This window comes from Capsicum annuum, chromosome 6 (genome assembly GCF_002878395.1).
Source record: "Capsicum annuum cultivar UCD-10X-F1 chromosome 6, UCD10Xv1.1, whole genome shotgun sequence".
NCBI classification, from domain to species: domain Eukaryota; kingdom Viridiplantae; phylum Streptophyta; class Magnoliopsida; order Solanales; family Solanaceae; genus Capsicum; species Capsicum annuum.
This window is the reverse complement of record NC_061116.1, coordinates 177,090,795-177,112,687: the sequence shown is the minus strand read 5'-3', so window position 1 is coordinate 177,112,687 and position 21,893 is coordinate 177,090,795. Positions and strand designations below refer to the sequence as shown.

The 21,893-nt window shown below is 35.9% G+C and overlaps 1 protein-coding gene across 1 annotated transcript; it reads right to left on the bottom strand.

Annotated features, from left to right (window-relative positions):
• Positions 1-16,432: 16,432 nt before the first annotated feature.
• Positions 16,433-21,663, bottom strand: LOC107872952 (uncharacterized protein C57A10.07). The gene is made up of 3 exons (XM_016719637.2): positions 20,674-21,663; positions 18,800-18,924; positions 16,433-17,064 (listed from the first exon to the last, which is right to left on the bottom strand). The coding sequence occupies exons 1-3, from the start codon at positions 21,272-21,274 to the stop codon at positions 16,747-16,749; spliced, it is 1,044 nt and encodes a 347-aa protein (XP_016575123.1). The 5' UTR covers positions 21,275-21,663; the 3' UTR covers positions 16,433-16,746.
• Between the last annotated feature and the right edge of the window lie 230 nt (positions 21,664-21,893).

The following is a 21,893-nucleotide window of genomic DNA, read 5'->3' as shown; positions in this document are numbered from 1 at the left end:
AAACTTTCAAGTACACTAAATCACCAACATCAAATTCAAGGTCTTTCCTCCTTACATCTGCGTATGATTTTTGACAACTTTGGGCGGTTTTCAATCTTTTCCGAATTAACTTAACCTTCTCCATGGCCTCAAACACCGCATTCGGTCCAGTCGCGGCAGCCTCACCAACTTTAAACCAACCAATGGGTGATCTACACCTTCTACCATACAAAGCTTCAAACGAGGCCATTCCAATAGTAGCATAAAAACTGTTATTGTAAGCAAACTCGATTAATGCTAAGTGCTCATCCCAACTACCTTTAAAATTATGCACACAAGCCCTCAATATATCTTTTAAAGTCGGAATGGTCCGCTCGGCCTGACCATCTGTTTGCAGATGAAAAGCAGAACTTAAATGAATTTGGGTACTAAGAACCTTCTGGACAGATTTCTAAAACTGAGAGGTAAACTGAGTACCTCTGTCAGAAATAATAGCCAAAGGGATTCCATGAAGTATGACGAGTTCCCAAATATATATTCTAGCCTAATCTTCAGTTGTATACGATGAATGCACAGGTAAGAAATAAGCTGATTTCATCAGCCGATCTACGACAACCCAAATCGAATCATGATGGCGACGAGAAGGAGGCAAACCAACTATGAAGTCCATATTCACTTCTTCCCACTTCCAAGTAGGAATGCTAAACTCTTGCATCACGTCACTGGGCCTTTGATGCTCTATTTTAACCTGTTGACACGTGGAACACTTCACCACAAATTCTGCTATGTTCCTCTTCATACCGTTCCATCAATAAATTTCCCGTAAATCATGGTACATCTTGGTAGCACCAGGATGGATGGAGTATCGCGTACCATGCGCTTTCGCCATAATCCTCTGCTTCAAGTTATCAACATCAGGAACACATAATCTTTCTCGGAGTCTCAAAATGCCATCTCCCCCTTGGGAGAAAACCTCCACCTTTTGGTCTTTAACTGACTCTTTTAACTTGACCAAGGTAGGATCCCTGTCTTACTTCTCCTTCACTTCCAAAACTAAAGAGGATTCGGAACCGCTTTGCACTCTTATACAACCCTCAGCATCACCATATAACCTAACCCCCAATCTAGCCAAATGATGTACCTCCTTCTTACAAATCTCCATATGTGCTATGCTACCCATGGACTTCTGACTAAGGGCATCTGCTACTACATTGGCCTTGCTCGGATGATATAGCACGCTCATATCATAATCTTTCAACAGTTCTAACCATCGTCTCTGCCTAGATTCAACTCCTTTTGGGTGAACAGATACTGCAAGCTCGTATGGTCCGTGAAGACGTCGACATGGACACCATACAAATAATGTCTCCAGATTTTCAAAGCAAAAACCACGGCAGCTAATTCAAGGTCATGTATAGGATAATTCTTCTCGTGAGGCTTTAGCTGCCTGGAAGCATAAGCTATAACCTTGCCCTTTTGCATCAATACACTACCCAAACCGACTCTGGAAGTATCGCAATACACCATAAAACCATAAACACCGTCAACCAAACTCAACACAGGGGCTGAAGTGATCGAGTCTTCAACTCCTGAAAACACTTCTCGCAAGATTCGGACCACAGGAACTTCACTTTCTTTTGGGTCAGATGGGTCATAGGAGACGCAATAGATGAAAACCCTTCAACAAAATAACGATAATAACCAGCTAGACCCAAGAAACTTCGGATATTAGAAGGAGAAATAGGTCTAGGCCAACTCTTTATAGCCTCTATCTTTTGAGGATCAACTCTAATACCTTCGAAAGAAACAATATGACCCAAGAAGGCTACAGAGTTCAACCAGAACTCACATTTACTGAACTTACCATACAACCGATGAGTTCGAAGAGTTTCCAACATGATTCGGAGATGATCCGCATGACCACCCTCACTTCGGGGGTAAATAAGAATATTATCAAGGAACACTATTACAAATAAATCCAGATATGGCCGGAATACACGGTTTATAAGATCCATGAAAGCCGTTGGAGCATTATTTAATCCGAAAGACATCACTAGAAATTCAAAATGATTGTAACGGGTTCGAAAGGCTGTCTTGGGGATATCACATTCCCTAACCTTAAGTTAGTGATAACCGAATCTGAGGTCTATCTTCGAAAAGTAACTCACACCTTGCAATTGATCAAATAAATCATCAATTCAAGGAAGCGGATATTTATTCTTGATAGTAACCCTATTAAGCTGCCGGTAATCAATACACATCCACAAAGAACCATCTTTCTTACGCATAAACAGGACAGGTGCACCCCACGGGGACACACTAGGTCTGATAAAGCTTTTGTCTAAAAGATCTTTCAATTGCTCCTTCAACTCTTTAAGTTCTGCGGGAGCCATGCGATACGGAGGAATGGAAATAGGTTGAGTATCGGGAAGAAGGTCAATCCCGAACTCTATCTGTCTATCAAGAGGTACTCCAGGGAGATTTTTCGGAAAGATATAAAGAAACTCATTAACAACATTAATTGAATGAATGGTCGGGGTTTCAGACTTAGTGTCTTTAACCCAAACTAAATGGTGGATGCAACCCTTGGAAATCAACTTTTTAGCTTGGAGATAGGATATGAAATGACCCTTAGGAATCACAGAACTCCCAGACCATTCGAGGATAGGTTGATCAGGAAACTAAAACTTGACCACACGGGCACGACTATCAATGGATGCATAGCATGAGTGAAGCCAATCCATACCTAGAATGATATCAAAGTCAACCATATCTAGCTCAATCAAATCAGCATACATAACCCGCTGAAATACAGTAATGGGACATTTCTTATACACCCGCTTAGCAATGACAGACTCTCCTACCGGAGTAGAAACCAAAATAGGCTCAGAAATTAGTTTAGGATCCGTTTCAAAATTTACAGCAACCAGAGGTGTCACATAAGAAAAACTCAAACCAGGGTCCATCAACACATAGACATCAAAATAGAAAACACGGAGCATACCAGTGACAACATCGGGAGAGTCCTTCTGCTCTTGACGAGGTGGTATAGCATAGAAACGATTCTGGAGTTGACCACCAACAGTACTAGATGAAGCACCCTAAGGAGGAACTAGACAGGCTGCAGGAGGTGGGGCACTGATAGCCTGACTCTGTGGACGGGCATCATGACTCTGTTGTCTGGTATACAGGCAGTCTCTAAGTATGTGGCCCAACTTGCCACAACCAAAACAGCCCTGCTGCCCCATATAACACTCCCCAAAATAGTCTTTACCACACGTAGCACACGAAGGAGGATGAGGTCGGTTGCTTACACTGTCCTGAGACCTGGAAGGTACCGACCTATTCCTGAGCTCCTGGCTGCCCCTATATACGGGAGCACTAGCTGAGGAAAGCGCAGGTATAAATGGACATCTCTGAAATTGAGGGCGACTCCCTCCGAAGAATCTACTCTTACCAGACCCTTGTTGCTCTAATCTGACTCTCTTAATCTCTCTTACTCTTTCTCTTTCCTTTATCTTGTCTGACTCAATCTGTTGGGCGTGAATCATTAACCTAGGAAGATCAATCTCCCTGTTGATCATAGCAGATCCATATTCTTTCACCACATAACTCAACCCCAGTTAGAAACTTGCTCATACTAGTCCTTGAGTCATCCATCATATTGGGAACGTACTTCGATAGTTGATTAAACTTAAGACAATACTCCTTAACCGACATGGAACCTTGTCTCAAATTCATAAAATCCTCTATCTTAGCTTTCCTAACTCAAGAGGAAAGAATATATCCAAGAAAGCATCTTGGAACAATTGCCAAGTCACCGAAGCGGTGTCTTCCTCTCTACCCTCATTCCACATCTGCACTTAGTCATAGGCGACATCCTTCAACCGATAAGAAGCCAGCTCCATACTTTCTTTCTCGGTCATGTGCATAATCTGTGTAATTTTCTTCATTTCATCAACATACATCTACAGGTCCTCACTTGCTCTCGACCCATAAAACTCTAGTGGATTCATCCGCATAAAGTCACGAATTCGTGCTGCTGCCAAATTATTTTCCTACAGAGATGGAGCGTTGGCCTAAGTATTGATGGTAACAGCCTGGGCTGGCGTCTGAAAAGTTGCCCGATATTTGTCATGGGCTACCGTCTCATGTAACGGATCAACGGGTTGAGGTTGGTTGTTGTTTCCGCGAGCTTGACGTGGAGGCATTTTCTGTCATAAGAACGCACGAATTAAAAGCAGAAGAAAATAGTTGTAAGCATTATAGACTCTTGTAGAAAGAAAGAAATGACTTTTCCTAGAACGTCCCACAGTTTCTTGATCATACGTATGGCGCGCTACACACCGATGCTCAAGACTCTACGTAACGTGGCTTGTCAAACTCCCTAGGACTCTTCACAACCTTAGGATCTGATACCAAGTTTGTAACGCCCCAAAATATCATCCCGAGATGCTACACAGTGCCCAAGGCTACACGTAGCCTCAAGCTAACCCTTTAAGCCAAAACACTACCCTTCGGTTCCAACACAACAACATACACGCTACGCTAAGGATATATATATAAGTACATATCATATCACATCGCACATGGCACAGAATATCGTTAGACTATACATATATGGAATGTCTATACACAAACCAACCTAACAATACACTAGTCTGACATAGCCTCTATATAGAAAAATCAACGAGCCATTGGGACAAACCCCCAACTAACTCAACAGACCAAAGGGATCACAAAACAGCAGCACCAAAACTAGCAACTTGGTCCTCGAACCATGAGGACTCACCACTGAAAGAACGTAGATGCGGCACTCAGATATCACTATCGCGGCTGAGAACCTGAACCTACATCATCGTAAGAATGTAGCCCATAGAGAAATATGTGGGTAAGCACAAGATACGTACTGAGTATGTGGGGGAGCATGAAAAATATAAATAATATCATAAATTTAGTAAAAACGTACATACGGACCACAATGACACACCTGGCTTGAGTGACATTGAATCATGCAACTCATAACATCTTAGATAGGAAATATAGGAGAAAAACCTCATAAATCATTATAGATCATCATAAGCAACTTGACTTACCACATCAAAACTCGGAGTGACTCGGTATTTCAATAAACATGACTCTTATGGACAGGGGAGTTTCCTACAACCGAAAACCCCACATGAGCTATATGGAATACCAACGTTTGAAACCTCGGTTGGAGGGAGCGTCATACACTTTGCCAGGGAGTACGACCTTAAAACTGCAATAATAACAATCAGGCTCTCTGGCCAATAATATCATCATCAAACAACCCTACGGTGGCACATAGGTTTGGGAAACTACCAAATTTCTCTCTCGGTCCTAAGTACTACTCCCCGACAAGCTCAGAACGCGTTAGGAAATCCACCACAACATCACAAGGGTCTATCATAAAGACCAAATCAAATCTCTATCTCATTTATCAAATCATATCAATTTGTGGATTCCTAACTCAACACATTTTAGCTCAAAACATTTTAATCTTCCTCAACATCAACAAGGTATCAATGCATTGAAACATAACCGACTCGACATTTGGACAAGGATATGAAGACTCAATGCATAATATTTTCAACAATTTAACTCATAAAAACCATCCGAAAAATAACAAGACTCATTGCAACTTCAATATCAACATTTCTCAATTTGCCATCCAACTCTCATTTAAAGGTACTTGAAACATCAACCCATAGTAGGGATATGGAATTTCCAATATCAATTATAAATTCATAATAAGGAAATAGTGGAATGATAGTATAAATCAAGGCTTAACAAATTAAATCATCATACTCTCATAATCAAATACTTTTTGGACATAATTCCATCTCAACATCATACACATATCGGATGACATAATCCCATATCTCATGGACAATAATATAAGATATAAAACGATATTTTCAATTCATGGTAAAACATATAAAATCTCATGTCAATGTAATTCAACAAAAATACTGGGCACAAGATCGAAAGGATAATCTTGTTCAAAGCCCCACATACCTAAAAATGGAAGATGAATATGAACTTCCGATCTGGAACTTTATTCCCAAAAATAAAGGGTGTTTCTCGAAGCCCTTAACATGATCAACTCGAATCCCAAATCAATTTGAAATTTCTACAGTTCAATCAAGAGACATAGAAGGATGAAATTTGGAGTAGTAGGGTTGGGGTTTGAGCCTTAGGAAATTTTGGAGAAAAATGAGCTATTGAATGCTCTTAATGGACTTAAATCCATGGTTTACCCGGATAGATTGGAGTGGGAATGACCAAAATACCCTTAAAAATCAAATAATGTCAAATCTATCCTTTGTTGGACTGTTTTGATAGGCTGAAGTAGATCGACCATAACTTTTTTATTCGATGGCCAAATTGGATGAAACCAATTTCATTGGAAAGAGGACTTTCAGAGATTTCTGTTGATATATAGTAGCTCACCCAGATTATTATGTACAAGGAGTTATGATCATTTGAAGTTGACCCTAAAATCCGCCTGGCCTCAGTATTTTTTTCCTGCACATTTACTGTTCACCACTATTCACGTAGATCGGAATAATCATAACTCATCACTCGAGTGTCTGTTTTGGATGATCCATATATTGTTGGAAATATTATTCGATGCTCTATGCGATGACGGGTCGCATATCCAGAAATTCCTCACAGAAAAATTATTAATTACGATAAAGAACAGAATTCAACACATTTTCGTTCGAGATCTTAACAAAAAAATTTTCCGGGGCATCACACCTACCTTCCACTATAATCTGGCAGTCATGATACACATACTCAACTAACAAAGAATCTCCCACAGGGGTAGCAACAAGAAAATGACATTTTAACCTCTTAGGTTATCTATTAAATCTCACAGCAAAGTATGAGGATACATAAGAGTGGGTAGAACCCGGATCAATCAAAGCATAAGCATCAAATGAATATACATAAAGAATGCCTATAACCACTGCAATTGAGACCTAAACATCCGATCTAGTAAATGAAAAGACTCTCAATTGGCCTCTACCAACATCTCCTTGTGCCTGATTTCCAGCAACACATTTTCCATTACCTCGACCTCTATTTCCCATACCTGCAGTATTATGAGTAGTTTGACTAGGTGCAACTAACTGACCAAAACCCTGACTTATATTTCTCTGAGGTTGAGGGCAATCCCTGATGTGATGACCTGACTAACCATATCGAAAACACCTTCTAATCAAAACATGACACTGGCCCATATGTGATCTGCCACAAGTCTGGCAGAATGGAGTAGTGGCATACATCTAGCCCGAACTACGATTCCCTGAGATGTTGAAGACCTCTGATTACCCTCTCTAGAAGGTGGCTTATACGCAATTTATGAAATTAAATCTGTCCCTTACTGATGGCCCTGATTTCTTGCTTTATGATTTGCACTTAAGTCGTCATTGAAAGATCCACCCATCTTAGCCTTTTTACGAACCTCATAAGTTACACGCTCTGCACGGCCCTTATCCTCAATATTTCTAGCAAGATCTACTATCTCATAATAGGCCAAGACTTTCATCTGTAGGGCCACTGCATTATAGAGACGAGCAACCACCCCATTTATAAACCTCTAAACTTGAGTTGGTTCTATGGACACCAAGTACGAAGCATATCTAGCCATCTTGGAAAACACAGTGTTATAGGTCGACACATCCATATCTGGAGTCTGAACTAGTCTCTTAAACTGAGCTGTATATTTCTGTTTCTGACTATCAAGAAGAAAGGTATCTATAAAGAACTTAGTAAACTCATCCCATATCAGTAGTGTTGCTCCGTCAGGCCTTCCTAGCAATAAAGTATCATACCAAGTGTTAGCCATGTCCTCTAACTTGTACGATGTAAGCTCCACAGCCCTCTCACTAGAACATCCTAATGCACGCAGTGCCTTGAATTTACCATCCAAAAAGCTCTAAGGATTAGCTGAACTGTCTGAACCTGTGAATTTTGGTGACTTTAACATTAGAAACTCTTCTAAGGACACTTCCTTGTTTCCTAAGTTATACGTCTAAACAGGTACATAGAACTGCGACTGAGGCTGTGTAGAAAATTGTTAACCACCCCTCTCCTGTCTATCCAATCGATCGGCCAAGCCCTCTATGGCTCTTTGCATGGAAGCAAGTGCCTCAGTAGTCTACCCTCATGAGATGGTGAAGGCGGACTATTATTTTTTCAGGAGTGGGATCTCTTAACCTTCTTAGAGTGGAAGTGCGATTCCTCGTAGTTCACGACTACCCCTACATCGGCCTCTTCTGTGGGCTCCACCTCTTTCCCTACCATTAGTTACTCTATGAACCATCTGATTAGCAAAAGAAAAAGTTAGATTCATCTAATTGGTCCTAAATATCACACACGTATGAAATAATGAGAAAGAAAATCAAGACACATCCTATCACGCTCTTGCAGAATCACGATTATAGAAATGGCCGGCAACATAACCACAGTTGATATTCTACTACTACTGTGTTCTCCATAGTCATAGAATTAACCTAGGCTCTCTGATACCAACTTTGTCACGACCCAAAATAGAATCATGACCGGCGCTAAAGAGTTTAGGACTCCAAAGCAAGCCTCATTAGAATTCTATAGAAAATCGGACAGAGTTTCCCCTGTTTTGGGGCCTAATAAGAAAATTCCTTGTCTCAATTCCACAACACAACAATCCAACATCACACCAAACACCAACACCTTTCATAAAAACCAACAGTAATGCACCCATACTACCAATAACAATACAAAATCCATCTCAAAATGAGACAAAGTCAAATACGCCACAAGTCCAAAAATAATAATGGAATACTCAAAACTCTAAAGACATGACTATGGATCAACTCTAAGAGTTTTCAAGAAAAAAAACATAACAAATAAATAAATTGTAGCCTATGCGAACAATTGCGGGGCTCACCAGGAATATGCTACTCGAATCTTTTAGCCAACGAGATCCTCACTGTCTCCTATGTTTTTTGAAAAATGATAGCGAGGAGTAAGAAGCTAGCTCAGTGAGTAATAACACTTAACCACAATCGTTTTAATGGGGACAAGTCATAAAACATCATGAAATATATGCTCTTTCAAAAAGCAGTAACGATAAATAGTATCACCTATTTCATGTAAGCAAAATGAACTAATAGTTCAGTAATAAACTCGATAAGCAGTATATCATATCAAATATTACATATATGGGAGGTTTTCAAGAATGAATCATGTAATCAGTGTGGCATTCCATATCAAGAATAGCCAATAACAGTGGCCTCCTCATAAAGTAGTCAAATATCATATAAAAAGGTCCTTACTCGAGGGAGATCAGTAACAGTATGCTAGTTCTACCTTCCCACTAGCGAGGGTTGTAATAGTAATTAGTAAATACAAGGTGCACCAGGTCTAACTTTTCTGCCGTTAGCTACGGAATTCAAATCAAGGTCTACTCCCATTTATACTTTCTTTGTAAACAATAGATATTCATATGAAAGCATTTTTTAAATAGTACATAACATTTAAAGTTCATAGAACATCATAGTACATGTAAACTTGAATAAAACTCATGCTAAGATACTTATTTTCAATATCATATCCAGTAAAGAACTTGTCCCACATGCAAATTTTTAAAGCATTCAATAACTCTTGTTTTCATCAAAAACGTGTATAAATATGTAATTTAAGAAATACAAATCATGAGAAGGTTACTACTCACAGGATAATTTTTGGAATACCAAACTTTCACCTCGAACAACTGGTATGGCCTCCTTTGATCGAATCTATAATCACATCATATCAATCTCGCGTTAATTATCTTATTTTAGGCTAATTCAAGATAAAATTAGACTACCCAACCCTCAAAGTTTCAAGGTAACTTCCAATTTCTCAAACTTCATGCCCATAATCACACCTTAATATGCATAATATCTTGTCTTTGATAATTAATTCAATACCCAAAATAAATTATCTAATCTAAAAATCATGATAAAAATATAGAAACGAATTTACCTTAAACCCGAAAAATTTCCCAATCAAACCCTTAAGCTTTTCTTTTCTTTTCACTGATTGAACAATTGATTTTCTTTTTCCCTGCTTTCGTAGGTGACCACTACTGCCTTTGCTAACTTTTGATATCTTTCCCTTTATTAATTGAATAAATAACATAAATACCAACCCTTTTGGAAGTAATTACACTCTCTCTCACTTTTTCAATTACTTTACTTTCTCTCCCTATTAATATACATAACATAGCCGACATTTACATAGCATTCTGTGTATATATTAGAATTTTTGTAATATGTTTAGGAAATTGAAATTTTTCGTAATATTGAAAACATAAATCGTATATTTGTGTAATTTTTAGTTATTAATTTATGTTGCTGGAAGCTATCTGCCTCACGAACGAATTGGGCATAAGCCCTTAATAAGTCTACTTTTATAGTTAATTAGGAATATGGGCCCCTTGTCCACTTTTTCCCTTTCTTTTCTTTTCCTTTTTAATATGGGTTTTAGCCCTTTTCCTCATTCCTTTGTATAAATTTTTTTTTCTTTTCTTTCCCAATTATAATTACTCACTAATTTATAATTTGGGGTATCACAACCGCCATAACTCTAAGAATCACCGTTTCGATGAAATTTAAATCGTCGAAGCTGCCAAGCCACAACAACTAAAAATCCATTGCTGGATACAACAAATAGAGATTAATGAAATTGAGAAACGCAATTTCAAGAGAAATAATTTGAAAAACGCAAGTTTAATTTAGAAAAAGAAGATCAATAATGGTGAAAAAATTTGAGAAGATTGTATATGGAGATGATCTGATGAAACTTTTTTGAATCTTTCTTTAACTCAGAGATTCTCTTTATCCTACAAAATCGTTTAAGGTGATTTACTCCCTAAATAAATGTGATTTTCGTTATTTTCTTTTTAAGTTAATCGATGAATTGGACATGTATCAAAAACTTTATGTGTCAAGGCTATTTCAATGTATCACCAAATTTTATTTTATGAAATTATATGTAATACAGAAAAAATTGTGGGAAAAGGAATAATTAGCTCATATACTTTGTGGGATTTGTGTTGTTTACCCGTTAATTTTGATGCTTAATGTAATTTTTTGTGGGTCCTTTAAACTTGATCCACCCTTGTAATACTCTCTCGTTCATACTTTGTGTGTGTGACTAATAAGCCTAAACTCAAAAACTTTCTAATTATGCGCTATTTATAAGAAAGAATTTCCTGATCTTTAGATATTGTCAAATATTTTAGTTTAAATTTTGGTGGTTCGTTACATTTGGCTTCTAATAACATTATCTTAGTATTTCTCTTTGGGAGAAGGACAAAAATAGCCCTTCTCCTGAAACTTATTCCACAAAAATAGTCCCTGTTTTTAATTCCCATTTAGTAGCTGTTAAAATAATACCATATTTTAGCCATCTTCTAATCACCGCTAAGAATCCACAAAAATAGCATAATATATTTCTTTCCTTTTCAATTGAAACTCACACTTTCCTTCCTCAATTTTACCTCGGGATTCCTTTCCATTAAAATCTCACAAATCCTCTTTCAAATACACCATATTACCTTAAAATACCTCATAAATTGTATATAAATATACAATATCCTCCATCAATTAGCTTCAAAAAGTTTTGTTCATTCACAATTAGCTTCAGTTGATACTAAATTATGGCTTCAAGTTCGATTTAGTTCCAATTATGCTACAATACGGAGGAGAGTGGTTAAGTGATGTACAGTTTGAAAAGTTACAATCAATGGAGTACTTTTGAATTTTAATTTCAAGTATGAATATTTTGTTGATGAACTAGATAAGCAGTTGAATCTAGAGAGAAATTTTGGTTTAATAACAATAAAATACATTGTAAAGAGAGGATCTATGACTATTTAAAATATGAGTGTTAGACTTTATATGGAGATGAAGAAAAAAAATTGGATATAAATAAATTTTCATTGTGTATAACACTACAAAACACATTTGAAAATGGAGAATCCTCAATTGAAAATTTGATCGAAACATCTCCGACTGCTATTCAAGTTCATCCGATACCTATTTCTAATTATACAATTGAAGATGAAGAAATGGAAAAACAGACTGAATCGATAATTAAGGATCCACTTCATAGAGATATTGAAGAAGGGCAGCTGTACTGGGATAAAAATACAATATCAAGTGTGATGAAACATTATGCAATCCATGAGAGATTTCAATTTAAGGTGAAAAGATCATCATCATCAAGGTATAAACTATATAACTACTTTATATGACCTGTGTCAACAATGTGTAAGTTTTTTATTTTATTGGAATGTTGGTTTTAAATTTGCATAAATACTGTATATAAACTGCATATGATCTGTGTACAAACTGTGTAACTACTATATAGGACCTCAATTCAAATGAGGATTTCATAAACTTCTCCATCGAGAAAACCTTTTTCGTTAACTAAACATAAAAGGAAAAAGTCAACACATCAATTAACAAAATTATACAAATATTAATAAAAACCTTCTATATATCATTTTAACATCACTTCGCAAAAGTGTCAATTCATTATCTGAGCTCGACTGACTACATTCTTGTTTGCTGGTGCTAGGCAAATCAACAGAGTGCACAACAGCATCCACAGGTTTGAAATAAGGTAATTGAAGGATTATTTTTTCAAGAACTGTCGGCGTAATGTTACGCAACACAACTTGCACATAAAAAACAGCACTCGATATTTAAGAAGCACATTACAATTTAATAAAGCATATATAACTTACAATTTAAAACAACGATATACCTGCTCTTGCCTAATATCAAAAAATACAGACTTGACCTCCTTGTATGTTGGTCTATACTTTACAAACCAATTCAGTATATGTGGCACACCATCGCTCACTTGGTCAGCAAGATGGCCATCGGCATAAGGACAATACTCATAAAACTAACACTGAAATGCAAGAGGAAAACCAGCACAACGATACATAGTTTTTTGCTGATAAACCTTAGACGTCATTGACTCCAACATTAGACAAAAACATAATTTTCCCTAGGAAATGTTTCATAGTTCCCAGATTCAACCAATAAGAAATCATTCTTAGTTATAACATAAATATACGTGACAAAAAAAATAAAGGAATAAATGAAGAACAAAACAAAAATTTGTAAAGCATCTTCATCACATCGCCACCTTTTTTTTTTTTCATGAAACACTCTTCTAAATCAAGCTTTGTGACCTTGGACTTTCCTGAAAAATACAACTCCATCAGCTTACTTTCTTCACTAACAGCAAACTTATTATTGTAATTTCCGGTACATTTTAAGCCGCTAATTATAGCAAACTCTTGTAAGCTAAAACGTAACCTAGTGTTATCCACTTTAATTCATATTTCATCATCTCTCTCACAAACAAGTTTCCTAAGCAACATTTCATGGATAAGTTGATTTTGAGGAAAAACATTTGGTAAAGATAAGAAATACCCAAAGCAACTATTCTTAAACAAATCAAGTTGCATCTTGTCCAACTTAGATTTCAATGCAGTCACAATAGCACAGTTTGTGTGCTCACTGAGCTGACACTTGTAATGATCAGATAGACCAAGAAACAAATCCCAAACCTGCAATACATAAGTGTACTTTTAGGTATAAATATTTCAAAAAGCTACATATATTACTCATAAAGTGTTGCTAATTGTACACCGTTATAATATGAATAGTCAAACTATACACAGTTCTTATACAATCCTGATACACAAATAGTTGTACAATCAATATACACTAATATACGAATACATTCAAACTATACACAGTTCTTATACAATCCTGATACACATATACTTATACGATAAATGTACACTAATTTTACTAATACAGTAATCATTACAATAGTGTTGCTAATTTTACACAGTTACAATAAAAATATCCAAACTATACACAGTTCTTATACAATCCTGATACACAAATAGTTGTACTGTCAATGTACACTAATTGTACGCATACAGTATAAATATTCAAACTATATACAGTTCTTATACAATCCTGATGCACAAATAGCTTTACAGTCGATGCACACTAATTTTAGTCATACAGTATAAATATTTAAACCATACACAGCTTCTATACAATCCTGATTCTCAAATAGTTATGCATTCAATGTACTCTAATTTTACTCATATTCCAACAGTCTTGTTAATTTTACACAGTCACAATATAAATATTCAAACTATATACAGTTCTTATTCAATTCTGATACACAAATAGTTATATAGTCAATGTACACTAAATTTCACAAAAATCACTACCTAATATATTTCATATACAACACTGACACATATTATATATATCAATAACACACATATTTCAACATACACAAATTGTACACAACAAGTGAACATCTATCAGACATAATTAATACATACAAAAGCACAAACAATGTACCTCAGAATCAGTTAATTTGGGTATTTTTCTCTTCCAAGAAACTTTTTTACTTTTCTTTTTGGATGATTGAGCATCATCTTCTCCGTCATTTGATCGATTTCTTTTTTTCGTTTTTTTCGGAGGAACAAGAGCATCTCCTTCGTCAGTCACAATTATCTTCTCCTTTCATTTAGATGACTTACTATCATCTTCATCATTTTTTGAATCACTGATTTTTTTAGTTTTTTTACGAATGACAAGAAGATCTGAATCATCACTCAGATCTGTATGTGCCTTTTTTTTAGTTGTTGTTTTTTTATTTCGCCATTGATGGATCAACTACTAATTTACCTCGAGACCTAGTAATTCGACTAGAAATAGCATGAACATTCTTCAAATCCTTCAATTGAACTTCAGGATTTATTAAATCTTCAAAATCATCATCTGGAGCAACGAAATTAGGATCATATCTTATACCTTTATCAACTAATTTAGTATTAGTATTAACTTTTTTCTTCATTTTCAGCACAACAAACTTCAGAAAACCTAATTGCAAAGAACAGTCGAAAAAGGTAAGGGGACTGTAGGTACCAGTTACTACCCTTTTTTCGGAAAAAAGACAATTGCTAGCGTGAACTGTAGGTATAAGTTTTTTCTTTTTTTTCGAGAAAAGAGCAACTGCAAAGGGCGCGTGTGATTTTTTTTATTCTTTAGCGTGTAGTTTATTAAAATAGAGGGTGCGTGTGGCTTATTAAAACAAAGGACTAATAAATGGTATTAAAAACAGTCAAAGTGTTACTTTTATCCAAAATGAAAAATGTAAGTCATTATTGTCCATTACTTTTTAAAAAAGCTACGTGGTGTCTTTTTTTCCTTTCTCTTTACCGTTGTTTTCAAGCAAAGAACAAAATCCGATGAAACTTCATTAATATTTTGGGTTAATTGTTCTCCTTAATTTTCTTTTTTCACTTTTGCTTGATTTAAATAATCAAGTTTGAGAAACTGGTTTCATGAATCACTGTTACAAGTTCTAATTTTGATTGATAAAACAAAACTTCAAAAGTAATACCGGTGTTATCTAACCGCACAACCAAAATCAGAAAATGAAAAATTGAACCAAAGGGGGAAGATACTGCTGTCTACTCTATGTATATTTAGTGTATACTCAGGTTCTCATCAAACCAGTGCTTGGATCGGTTGTAATGGAAAGAAGACACAAAAATCCGAAATGGTATAAACTGTTATTGTAAAATTTTTCGAGTTTAATACTATTTCAAATTTGAAGTCAAATTCATTTACCTCGAATTGTTGAATAAATGACCTTTGATGGAGGAATTAATAGTAAAAGACTTTGCTTCTTCGAGTCTTAAAGATAGCAACTCACTATGTTTCACTTCATATCTGATGTATGCAGAAATATGTCGAACTTTTGGATGAAGGTTGGTTAGCAAAGTCTTGAAGTGGACGAATTTTGCTCCCCTTGGTTTCAAAGTTGATATTGGTTTTCAGTCATCATCCAGAACCTTTAAGGTGGTGAGCTATAAAAGAGCTAACTAGTACAAAGGGTTTGAAAAAGAGCTGAGCTCATTAGAGAAAATGGGGTTAAGGTTACGTGTCCTCAACAGGAAGTATGTACTCAAACCTACAACCAGAGAGTTGACGGTAAGCATCCTCACCTCCAACCTTAAGGTTGTGAGTTCCAATCACCAAGAAAGCAAAAAAGGTGGAAGCTCCCGAGGAGGGGTAAAAAAAAATAAAAGAAGGAATGTACTCAAAACCTACTGATGATTACTATGGCCATATATAAGCAGAAACCGCAATTGCAACTGTAAATACTGTCAAAGACTACTAATAAAGACTTCTTGTGTTCAAGTACATGAGGCCATTTAAGAGTATTAATACCAATAGAAAAACTCAGGTTGCAATGATCCTCCAGATAATTATTAGTAGTATTGTTTTTCAACAATAATGGCAAAAGAAATCAATGACAAGAACCAGCATAATGGTAGTGGAGGTAATCACTGTTCTGTGCAGTGAAGAAACTTTTAATCATTATAAGGAATACAATATGCTTTCTTAACCTGAGCCCGGTAGCATGCTGCATTTTTTAAATCATCAAGGAATTTCCATAAGATCTTTTAAACCAGACAGCACGCAAGCCCCTTTATTTCTCTACACTTTGCAGACAAGTTAGTTCCTCTTGCTATTCTAATATAACTAGTACAAGAACAGGAGATATGAAGTAATAGAAGAAGGAATTTATATTTTACGATATCGGTTTTTCAATTGCTATCTTCTAATTTTTCAGAACTATGGAATTTTACTAGGCCCAAGGTAGGGAACCTGGATATGGAGCTGTTCCACAATATCTGAACAAACCCTCAATTTCAGGACATCCGTTAGGATAAGGGACCGAGCGATGAAAAGGATCACGACCAAGCTTCTTGCGACGAAGAGAGCCTTTACATCCGTAAGGATCTTCTTTAAACTGTGTTCTCACCAGTGCTTCTCCTTTTAAAGCTGCTTCTCTCGATGTTTGTGAAGATGATGTCCCTGAGTAAAAAAAACTTTTTTCTGGAAATCCAATTGCAGACCGATGCAGTTGCTTAAATCTCTTCTCCTTGAAATCATAGCCTACAACCTGCACAGTGGTTGAAAAAGTTTATCAAGACCTAGCTACTCTTCCTTGCACAGAAACTCACTTAACATTTCCACTACAAATACAATTCTACGAATGAAGAGACAGTGCACGCCAAAAATAAAGAATTGCTGATCACGGCCATCGTATGTGCTGAAAGAGACACTTCTTCCATCACATAGGAACTCACCAAAGCATTTCCACTACAGATACAAATGGAGAGACACAAATGCAGAAACTAAAATGCTGATCATAGCCATATTTTAGGTGCTTAATTGAAGACCATGGATAAACGAAGAATCATGTAGCCACATAAACTTTAAAATACACCAAGACATAAATAAAAATGTAAAGGAATAAAGATGATATGGGAGAAATAAATTTTATTAGTACTTGTGCATTATCAGATAACATTATCAAAGCTGCTAGAATGGATACTTTAGTTATTAGAAGGAAAGCAACAGAAATTTTAATTAAACTTGAGAAGAGATTTAAAAGAAATACTAGATTTAGAGACCACCATAAACAATAAGCATGTCCACTAAGTCACATTCAGCATGCGCCAAAACATCTTACACTACGTGACTAATTTAAGAGCCTGAAAGGTCTTCAGAAGATACGAAGGCATTGTTTCATGTTCTTGAGACAGAGCTCTTGCTACATAATAGAGGACCTAGTATTGCACAAGGAGCCAGTTTAGATTATTATGTCAGCAGAGTCTCTGGCATCAGTGTCGTTTGGATGATCCCCAATATGTTAGTAATAGGGAAAATACAGAATCTACTCCCATGCCCATTTGGGGGGGGCATTGACAACCATCTGCCCTTTCTATGAACAGAACAGATCAATGTTTAAATTCACTTTTTTTATTGATAACACCCTTTCTATGAACAGAACAGATCAATGTTTAAATTCACTTTTTTTATTGATAACCGTGGTGTCCGAGCCAGCTTTCGCGCACCTTGACTAAATCCACAGGATAATAATCACTTTCCACCAACAACAGATACTAGGTAACTCTGTCCACCAAAGCTAGGACAAATGGGAAGAATCACTAGTGTTTTTTGCCTCCATTGTAGTTTGAACCTGAGACCTCAGGTTCTCAACCCACTTCATTGACCACAAGGCCACACCCTTGGACAAGCTAAAGAAAATTATAAGTCTCTTCAATTATGTCATAACTACTGAGTTCCGCTGGAGAAGGATATGTTTTTTCACTGTGATCTACAAAATACAAACAGCTCCATGGATCCTACCATAAGAACATAATTTTACTTGGGCAATCATGAGGAAAAGACAAAATGCAAAAGCTGTAACAACAGTACTCAGACTCTTTGAGATTGTGTTTGTAATTTTATTTTGCAGAAAAGTTGGAACAGCTTATGGAGGAACACGGCCTTGATCGCTACCTACTGTACGTCTATTGGACCCAAAACAAAGAAGTAATCAATGTCTCCAACACTTACGTGGAATACTCAGATGCAAAGACATCAAGTGAAGATCTCTTCATGCTTGTTTTAGATGTGCAAAAGCAAAAGTCCGACATCTTCTTACTTAAATCTGTTACCTTTATTTCATCTTACTTTTGATGCATATTATACATATATGTGATTCAGACATCGGTTACCAAAAGCAGATTTCTGGTAAACAATTCAGCAATGAAAATGTTGGGCATTCCTTTATTTCTTTTATACATGGAATTCTGATTTTTAGCTGTAGGAGGTTATAAATGTCTTACAGTTATATTCTGTGGATATGTTCCAGTAAGCTCCCTGAACCGACAAACACTAAAGAGAAGATTCTCAAAACTGTCTCTAGCATGCTCTTCGGTGAGTGCCCTCCCTCTTACACTTTCTTGTTTGCCTGCATACAAAGTGCATAGTAGAAATAATGTTAATATGGCCATGGATCAGAAGAAAAATTTTGGTCACATGCGTATGATCCTAGATTTCATCATTACAAATGAATTTAGATGTCACAAACAAAAGATGAAGTGAGAGAACATATTATAATTCACGGATTTGTTAATTGTGTGGTCAATGCTTCTAAGGTTCGAAAATTACTCTCGTGAGGGTGGTGATCATGTGAAGAGGCACAATTATTTTGAAATGAGAAGGTACACTGAAAATCTTTCGAAAAAACGACTAGGCAAGTGGACTTAGATCTTATAACTATGTAAGCAGAGAATGAACCTTTTTGCAAGCTAGACACACGATCATGGTGCTACCTGAAAAGATCAAATGCGTGTTCTAGTTGATAAGATACAACAATATCTCAAACATATAAGGGCCACCCAACTATCAGATGTATGTGCCAATGATATGATATTCAATGCTTTCGTTCTCATATTCTGAACGGGAAAAGATGGCAGAGGTCTCATGAATTAAAAATTAAGCATTTCAAACATCCAGTTTATCTCAAAACATAGAGCTCTTCATCTAACAGAAGGCTACTACTTTCATCATGCATACTCCAGAACCTTTCAGCCATGATGGGATTATATGAATCACAAGCCCAGTAAAAATAAACACTTTCACCTAACGATGATGCTCTGAGGACCAGACAAAAAATGGGAATGCAAACTAATGAATATAGACTGAACTTTGTATCTAGCTTTGACTTCCACCTCCAATTAACTAAACAGAAAAGCAGTCGTGGATCACCATATCTGATAGAGTTATACCCCAAAATTCTTACATCTGTCACTAATCTTCAACAATGATGGTTTATGAAGTGAATTTTTTGGATAATTCTTCTAAACGTCCGAAAGTTACTTGCATGAGGGTGTTGATCATGTGAAGAGGCACATTTATTTTTGAAAAATAGGAAAAATCATTTGAAATTTTCAGGAAGACATTGAATAATTGCAACTTAGGTCTTCAAACTATGTAACCAGAAGATGAACCTTCATGCAAGCTAGATGCATTATCATGGTACTATCCGAAAAGAATAAATGTTTGTTCTATTTAATAAGACATAACGTAATGATGAACATATTAATGGCCATGCAAAATGTGAGAGGTATGTGCCAGATGGTAGTTCATATTAAAAATTTCAATAACATTAGATATCCCACATGCTTCAGATATATCATCTTATTTCAACAGAAATATAATACAAGGGTTTGGAAGCCTAAAGATCCTAAAACGTGATCAAACATTTGCAAAGGAATAAGAAGATCATAACTCTTCAGTCGGTTTCTTTACTCTACTAATTTTTTGTTTTCTAGACGCAAAAATGATAATTTTATACACCCTGAGGAGTCGTCTAGTAGGATGTATTAGAGATAATAATACATGTATTAGTTGTGTTATTATTTCATCATTTGTTTGGTAGGATTTCAAGATATGCATAACATGTATCAGTTATACACTCTATTCAGTATTAAGGGTGTATAAATACATAGCAAACCATGGTATTAGCAATACAAGGGTCATTAATAAGTGGATAAGCATGGTTAAAGACAGAATTGCCCTTAATATACCAAACCAAACACTAGATAAGAAATAATCCCCGCATTACTAATACACCATATTCAATACTACTCTTAGACGCTCTACCAAAAGATCCATCAGTTCCATATGAAGTATATGTGGGAAAAAAATAACTCACCAAACCACCCTTTAGATTCAGCAACAGTCCAATAACTTTGAGCTTCACTTCTCGGCCCGGCATCTTTCCTAGTCTCACCACCACTAAATAGGAGCAATGCATCATCATCAGCAGCTGTAATTTCAACCCCTTTTCGTATATGATCAACAAACGTTGCAGCTTGACCAGGATGTTTCTGATAAGACTCTAAAAACCAAGAATCCTCCTTATCAACTTTCTGACAACTACTACTTGTATAAACTGAATGTCCAGCAACCATAACAAGATTCCTAAACTTAGAAAACGGATATGCATCAACAACACCCATATCAAATTTTGCATAATTGCTCATCATACGAAATCGACTTTCGGAAACAGATAATACAATGAGAATAATAACCCCAATTAACAAGGAAAACACAAACAGTCTAGCTGGGTAAAGCTTGTAATAATTATGAATTCTTTTTCCCAATGATTTAAGCATCTTGATTGGGTAAAAATAATTTGATCTTTTTGACTTTCTTGATCTTTTAACGGTCCCAGATTCCAAGTCGAAATCGGTTCTTGGATAGGCCTGGAAAGATTTAGGACTACCAGAACCAAATGAATAGTTTTTCTTCATATGGGTTTGATGATGAAAGGAGATAATTTAAGCATACCCGGATACAAAATTTGGGTCAATAAATCAGTGGAACCATGAAAATTGGGATTGTGTAGCAGCATCCAAATTGAATTGACTGATAATAATCAACAAATTGTGTATGTCCCAAGTTCAAATTAAAGGGGATATTCGAAAACAAACTGTTGATCACATCGGGAAAAAGTGACGGATAATTTTGAGGCTTACAGTTTAGCAGCAAAAGATCCAGAAACTTACTGTTTCTTTACAGAGAAAATTTTGGAAAGAGGTTTGTTGAGGCTTCAGAGTTAGACAGTGATGATTAGGGGTGGGTATGGTAGGATATGATTTGGTAAGTTATTTAAAATTTCGGTATCGGAATTTCGGTATTCAGTTTTTTAAAATATTATATTATTATTATATAATAATAATTTGATATGATTTGATATTTTGCAGTATGATAATTGATAATCATAGTTTATTTAAATTTGATAATATATATTCATATATTAGAGTATTATTACTTCGACTTTTCAAAAGTATATTTTAATTGTATCATAAAAATACATTATACATGTAGAAATATGAAAAAGAAGTACAAACAATTCCTTTTATTAGTCAA